At 34.7% G+C, this 8,278-nt stretch overlaps 1 protein-coding gene across 3 annotated transcripts in view; it reads left to right on the forward strand.

Moving 5' to 3' along the window:
• Positions 1-5,248, forward strand: part of LOC124396201 (WD repeat-containing protein 49-like) — a 56,735-nt gene extending 51,487 nt beyond the window's left edge. The window contains exons 17-20 of one of the 3 annotated variants that reach the window (XM_046865272.1): positions 21-145; positions 549-695; positions 3,502-3,631; positions 4,496-5,248. In XM_046865272.1, coding sequence (XP_046721228.1) covers positions 21-145; positions 549-695; positions 3,502-3,631; positions 4,496-4,538 — 445 coding nt within the window. In that variant the 3' untranslated portion in view covers positions 4,539-5,248. The other 2 variants (XM_046865273.1, XM_046865275.1) reach the window with 2 other exon arrangements.
• Positions 5,249-8,278: the final 3,030 nt, after the last annotated feature.

An 8,278-nucleotide genomic window follows, 5' to 3' on the forward strand; every position in this document is an offset into this window, starting at 1 on the left:
TAAATGTTGTTGTGTTCTAGACAATTTAAAAGCCTTGAAGTTGAAAGCACAGGAGGGAGCTCCAGAAAAATCCTCAGAGCTTTGAGGCAGCAGAATGCAAGCACACAGTATCAAAATGCTAATGCTGCCTGTAAATCCTCTACTGGTCAGTCACATTTTATTCTCTTTTACATTTTTTTGCTGTTGTACTCGTTTGCAGTATTACACTTCCTATAGTTTCCTTTTATTACTCTATATATGTTAGGAGCTGGTTCATGTTTACTACAATCGATTCCATTACCAGGACCAGTTTTCTAAGATAAATATTATTCATATTATATGAAATAGTTTGATTAGTACAAATTAAAAAATGTTGATTATTATTATTGTTAATTGTTTATTATTTATTCAGTAATTATGAAGTCATGCTTATTATTGAGCCATTTAGTGAAAAAGATTTACTTCCTCAGATTTTAAATGAGCTTAAAGTTTCCTGAGATTTATTTCTTTATTTTATATTTTTATTTCTCATGTAACACTTGCCTAAATGTTACTTTGTATATCTGTAGGGATGCTCAGCAAACTCAGAGTGGAAGAACTGGTCTCACTGGAGGAGCTAAGCAAACCTGACTTCATCATTAATCCGCATTTATATTTTGGGAAAATGCAGGATTCATCCTCTCCAACTCCTCCACCTCTTCCTGTCATTGAAGAAAGTAGGATAAATATATATATATATATATATATATATATATATATATATATATATATATATATATATATATATATATACAACATTATATATACAAATATATATACAAATATATATAACATTATATATACAAATATATATACAGTGCGGAAAATAAGTATTTGAACACCCTGCTATTTTGCAAGTTCTCCCACTTAGAAATCATGGAGGGGTCTGAAATTGTCATCGTAGGTGCATGTCCACTGTGAGAGACATAATCTAAAAAAAAAAAAATCCAGAAATTACAATATATGATTTTTAAACTATTTATTTGTATGATACAGCTGCAAATAAGTATTTGAACACCTGTCTATCAGCTAGAATTCTGACCCTCAAAGACCTGTTAGTCTGCCTTTAAAATGTCCACCTCCACTACATTTATTATCCTAAATTAGATGCACCTGTTTGAGGTCGTTAGCTGCATAAAGACACCTGTCCACCCCATACAATCAGTAAGAATCCAACTACTAACATGGCCAAGACCAAAGAGCTGTCCAAAGACACTAGAGACAAAATTGTACACCTCCACAAGGCTGAAAGGGCTATGGGGAAATTGCCAAGCAGCTTGGTGAAAAAAAGTCCACTGTTGGAGCAATCATTAGAAAATGGAAGAAGCTAAACATGACTGTCAATCTCCCTCGGACTGGGGCTCCATGCAAGATCTCACCTCGTAAGGTCTCTATGATCCTAAGGAAGGTGAGAAATCAGCCCAGAACTACACGGGAGGAGCTGGTCAATGACCTGAAAAGTGCTGGGACCACCGTTTCCAAGGTTACTGTTGGTAATACACTAAGACGTCATGGTTTGAAATCATGCATGGCACGGAAGGTTCCCCTGCCTAAACCAGCACATGTCCAGGCACGTCTTAAGTTTACCAATGACCATTTGGATGATCCAGAAGAGTCATGGGAGAAAGTCATGTGGTCAGATGAGACCAAAATAGAACTTTTGGGTCATAATTCCACTAAACGTGTTTGGAGGAAGAAGAATGATGAGTACCATCCCAAGAACACCATCCCTACTGTGAAGCATGAGGGTGGTAGCATCATGCTTTGGGGGTGTTTTTCTGCACATGGGACAGGGCGACTGCACTGTATTAAGGAGAGGATGACCGGGGCCATGTATTGCGAGATTTTGGGGAACAACCTCCTTCCCTCAGTTAGAGCATTTAAGATGGGACAAGGCTGGGTCTTCCAACTTGACAATGACCCGAAGCACACAGCCAGGATAACCAAGGAGTGGCTCTGAAAAAAATGTTTTGGTTCTGGCGTGGCCTAGCCAGTCTCCAGACCTAAACCCAGTAGAGAATCTTTGGAGGGAGCTCAAACTCCGTGTTGACAGGCCAGAAACCTGACTGATCTAGAGAAGATCTGTGTGCAAACCTGGTGAAAAACTACAGGAAACGTTTGACCTCTGTAATTGCAAACAAAGGCTACTGTACAAAATATTAACATTGACTTTCTCAGGTGTTCAAAAACTTATTTGCAGCTGTATCATACAAATAAATAGTTAAAAAAATCATACATTGTGATTTCTGTATTTTCTTTTTTAGATTATGTCTCTCACAGTGGACATGCACCTACGATGACAATTTCAGACCCTCCATGATTTCTAAGTGGGAGAACTTGCAAAATAGCAGGGTGTTCAAATACTTATTTTCCTCACTGTATACACACACACATCAATTTTTTTCATTTGCTTAATCTACATTTAAATTTGCATAGATTTATTTATTTTTGACTAAATTCTTTTGTCTACTTTTATATAAGTTCCTTTAAGTGAATAGGGTATTGAAAACAACATTAGCAAAAATAACAACAGCAACAGCAACAACAACAGCAACAACACAATAGATGTCACAGTCTATCATTGCCATTTGATTGCTATTATTACCAAACAAATATTTATATATAATTTTTTTTAAATGCAAATCTTGCCTGATTAAATATGCTTTGCTTATTTATAAATGCAGTCTCTAATTCTGTGTTGCCCGAGTTAAAATAGTAATAAAAAAGTTCCATTGTAGTTCCATCAAATATCATTAAAAAAAGTCCCATTTCTTAGTACACAATCAAAAATTTAGTGAAAAATATAGGAAAAATTTATATTTTCTATTTTAATATTTGTTCTTTTTCTTAAAGGTTAAGTGATGATATGGATGGGGGAAAATGATCTAAAACTCTATGACAAGTGAACTAAACTGCTATTTTGACTGCACTACAAAGAACACCACACACACACACAAAAAAAAACCACAAATACAAATTTTTTAACAGTTTCGAAGTTTTAAACAGACAAGTGACTTTTTACTATTCATTATATGGACAAACATTTGGGGACACCTGATCATAGTATTCGTATGTGTTCCAATTCCACTTTTAGTCCCCATTTACCATTATATGGAAAGATGTTCCACTAGATTTTGGAGTGTAGTTTTGAAAATGTATGCTCATTCAGCACAATGAGGGGTTATGAAAAAGTCAGGTACTGGTGAACAGTAAAGCAAACTGGAGTACAGAAAAGACAAACGTGTCCTCAAACTAGGTGTTTTCTGCACTTTTGGTTAGATGCTAACTGCATTTAATTAGCTTGCACAATGACAAAGTTGAATCTAAACTAATCTAATCTAAAAAGGTGTTTTAAACGTTTTTAAAGGCATTGTATACAAGTCAGGGTTATTAAAGTTAATGTAACTAAGAAGCATTCTATAAATTCTATATGAAATTAAATAATACTAAATTCACATCTGAATTTTTCCCCTTCTTTAACAGATTTAAAAGCACCGTTCAATGAAAAGAGTTTGTTTCCCAAAGAATTGCTGGAGCAGGTGGACAAACCACAGCATTTTACACAGAAGGCTGCCATGATGAGAAACTATGGGAGAGCCATCAAGAGCATGGGGTGTGTTTCACATTCTTTTTATTCGTTCAGACAAGGAGCACATTTGTAATGTTAGGAAAAACAACAGGTAGCATGCAAATGCAATATCCTTAGCATCAAGATTCATTTGCAGAGATTCCATTAACAAGAAATTGTTAGCAGACAGGAGGTAGGAAAAAAAATATTTTACTGCCAAAACACAGGAACAAACTATATAAAGTGTATATTCATGCTTTATATAGTTGTTACAAAATTAACATAAGTGCAAGTCTGCCCATGTCTATTTCACAACTACGCTAAAGATAAACTGATCATGTGATACTCTTATTGCAAATGTCAACAACAGATTTCTGGCAGGTGTGATTTTGGAGATGAAGTAAGACTTATGGCAACTTGCTGATTTGTCTAATTTTGATATGTGTGTAAAGCAACAGCATGAAAATAGCAAGCTAAAAGCAATGTGTGACTTCTACTTGCTTATCAGCTCCTCCATTTTTAAGTTCTCCTTTTTCTTTTTGACTGGCAAACAACACCAGGGTTATTCAGAGTTCCTATAGATGAGCAAAAAGTAATAAAATAATTTTTTAAAGGTGTCCAAAATCATAAATGCAACAGCTTTTTTTCATGTTAGCATCTTAGAATCGTACAATTTTACAATAATTGAATGTCTATGTACCTCCCCAATACATGTGTAAGTGAGCGATAAGACTGCATTGCCATATGCCATTTAATTATTAAACATTTTTCAGTGTAATATTTCATATTTAAGGGTAAAATGATAACCAAAACATTTTCTGCTAACAATTGTTCATTACTGTTAACTATCCAATTTTGTGAATAAATTAATTTCAAATCAATTGATAATTTTTTTTTTTATCATAACAGGAAAGCCAAAGCTAGCATGTCTGGAGTCCACAAAGCCAAATGAAGGTTTTCTCTGTAAAGATTTAAAATCATGTATTATTCTTTATATTCCTGCACATTAAAAAAAGCCTCAGATTTAACAAAAATGATTTGTATTGCACCTAAGTATTTGTGATTGTCATGACTGTGAATGTGTGTGCATGTGTGTGTGTCCTTGAAGAGTGCTTTCACAGTGTGGCATTATATATAATTTGGAGTGTGATTACATCACTAATTCCTGTGTGTTTCTGGGTCTAGCTGACCATAAGGTAAGGACAGAACATCCTTTCAGAAATAGTTATGTAACCTGTTTATAGTCTAATAGAACATACTGTTACAATAGGGCAGGGAAGAAAAGAGGGAACCTTGCTTAAGAAATATTGTTAGATTAAAGTTTTCTTTGCTGATGATGGCTGAAAAATTTTTTATTATGCAGCATTTTTTATTTAATTTTTTACATTTAGAGCTAATATAATTAAAATCAAAGAAAAAAGTGGAGAGATCAGAAAAAAGAGACAGCAAATATAACCCCTGTTAACCCCTTTTAAAATTTCAGGATGATTTACAATATAATTAATTTCTTTTGTTCCAAAGCAGCTTTACAGAAATAGAATTCAAATATAACTGTCAGCATTATAAATTAGTCCCTATAAGTTTTTTACTAATGAGCACGGAAACGGCGAAAACGGAAAGTCTCCGAGATAGGATAAAGAAGAAACCTAGAGAGGAACCAGACTCAGACCTTCTCATCTGGGTGACACAAAATGTCCATTTATTATAGTTTCATCACTGTTAAGATTATCAACTGTTTACTGATGGAATGATATCAAAATTAAACAAAATTTAATCAAATCAGATCTTTTCCACCCTTTAATGCAATATTTCAACCAACAAAAATCAAGTAAAAAAAGGTTTCGGTTAAGGAATTAAGAACAGCTGTTTCTTTAGAAATTATGTAGAAATGTATTGATAACTTATTGTATGCATGGAGCATGTACAGGTTCAGGAAAGCAGTACAAAATGTATATCCAAAACATTAGATGCAGCATGAAACACTGGAGGCCATCATCAAGAAGGGACATTATCAACTACAGTGTCCACAGTGACATTGCAAAGAACAGGATGTTTCTTTATAATAAATGAAAGAACAAAATCCCATCCTTTCATTGTGGCTGCCAAGAGACCTATAGCAACATCATGGAAATTGCAAATACCTGACACACCCCGTGTGTGATAACAATCTCATAACTTATAATAACGATAAGTCTGGCTTGTGTTGAATCCCTTTCTCACAATAAAACGAAAGAAAATTATTTATAACCATCATAATTTCGACAACCAATGCACTAAAAGATCTTATGACTTGACACAAAAACAAAACAGCCCCCAACTCCCATAGAAAACCATACCTGTGGTGAAGCCTGGCGCTGGCAGCATGATATAGTATTGTAGGTCTTCTATCTTTGGGAACTAGGGAATGGGGCTCAAGTCAAAATATAGGGAATGATAGATAGCACCAAATTCTAATATATTTTAGCACAACATCTACAGGAATCTGTTAGACAGCTGAAGAAAAAGAAAAATATACCATCTATCATGATAATGATCTATAGCTTAATTTCATGGAATGACTTAAGGAAAAAAAAATATATATATATATTATTAGAATAGACCATTTGAGGATGGGTTATTGTTTTTCCAAAGTGTGAACATAAATAATCCACTCTTCTGGGAAGATGTTCCACTAGATTTTAAAGTGTGGTCATAAGAACATTTGCACATTCAACCACAAGGTCTTTAATAAAGTCAGGTACTGATATACAGTAAATTGAGGAGGCTTCTGGTGCAGTCTTAATTCCAATTAATCCCAAAGGTGTTCAGTAGGGTTGAGGTCAGATTTATATAACAAGCCACTCAAGATCTTCCACCTCAACCCATTTGAACCATATCTTCATGGAGCATGGTTTGTACATTTGGGGCATTATAATGGTAGTATCATGCTAGAGCAAGTTTGGGACTCCTAGTGCATGTTTTGCATACCTACACAATTGTATGCAATTAAAAACTTAGGGGAAGAACCAAATGTTCATATTTACATTTACATTTATAGCATTTAGCAGACACTCTTATCCAGAGTGAATTACAAATGAGCAGTTGAGGGTTCAGGGACATGCTCAAGGGCCCAGGAGTAGCAGCTGGGTGGAGCTGGATAGGATTTGAGCTCATGACCTTCTGGTCATCTGTGTCTAACATCCAGCAGCTTTGTGATGTCATTATGGAGGAGTGAAAGAGGATTCCAGCAACAATCTATGCAGCTCTGGTGAATTCCATACCCAGGAGGATTAAGGCAGTGCAAAATACCAATGGACTCACACAAAATATTGACACAGTTTCAACATGTTCACTGAGGGTGTACTCACTTTTTTTGCCAGCACTTTTTTAAATATTGGCTGTATGTTGAATTCTTTTAACAGGCCAGTAAATCTGCACTGCACGAGCTGCACATTGACTACTCTAAAGTATATAGAAATTTTATTTCTATAGTATTATCCCTTGAGAAGGTATTACAAAATGGTTGCTGATATGTGAGAGGTATACACTGTGCACACACATACACACACACACACACACACACATTAATGCACAATTAATGCAGCATGCATTACTGTTTGTCCAATTTTATTACAAATAATAATAACTATAAAGAGGCAAAAATAAACATTTAATGCAACAAACATTTATCCACAACACCCTTTCTTTACTTAGATATGAAAAAAAAATAAATACAGACAAAAATCGTAATCACTAAACATTTGTTTTATTCTCCTCTCCATCCTTTCATCTCCCTCATGCCAGCCATGACTTTTTTCAAAGGTAAAATCGCAGGTTAATTTGTTTTATTTTTACTTTATATTGTGTACTAATCATTGTTATTTGTTTAGATACATTAGGGACAAAAAAATGTCATAAGATTATTGCTGTAAAAATAATAAATTTTGACAGCCCTAATATCTATCTATCTATCTATCTATCTATCTATCTATCTATCTATCTATCTATCTATCTATCTATCTGTCTGTCTGTCTGTCTGTCTGTCTGTCTGTCTGTCTGTCTGTCTGTCTGTCTGTCTATCTATCTATCTATACTTAGATGAAGAAATGATTAAACACCTTATATTTTATATTACTTAATGTACTAATCTCTACTTTAGGTAATAGGCCTATTTGAAGTCTCAAATTTGTTTAACCTCCTCCTTGAACAAATAATGAATTAATTGTGAGCTCATATTAATTGTGGGTATTTACAGACGGCAGCCAGCTGTGAAGCAATTTGACATATTCATAGTTCTATAAATAGGGTACTGAATGTTTTTTTGCCTAAGGCTCCATGGCGTTTTGAGCGTCATTAGAAACTGACAAATAATGCAAATAAGGCATCTTTGGAGACTGTGAAAATTTCCTGACTGATTGATGAATGAGATGATCTAGTTTTTCCAAGAGCCATTCTCTGTGTTAAATTGGACCTAGGTATAGAGATACCAGCAGTGCAAGGCAACTGCTTTCCTTTTACAGTTTTGAACAACACTTGGATAGCTGGCAACCAGTTGCATCCCAATAAATCTGTCTCACAGTCCTCCTTAAGCTCTATCGTGTCTGTGTTAAACTGACAAATCGGCACATCAGAGATTCTTACATGCTGGGTGAAAGGCCAACATCAATGTGCAATTTGCAGCAATGTCCAGTTTCCCAAATGTAATTGGAGCAA

The sequence above is a fragment of the Silurus meridionalis genome, chromosome 13 (assembly GCF_014805685.1).
Source record: "Silurus meridionalis isolate SWU-2019-XX chromosome 13, ASM1480568v1, whole genome shotgun sequence".
NCBI lineage: Eukaryota > Metazoa > Chordata > Actinopteri > Siluriformes > Siluridae > Silurus > Silurus meridionalis.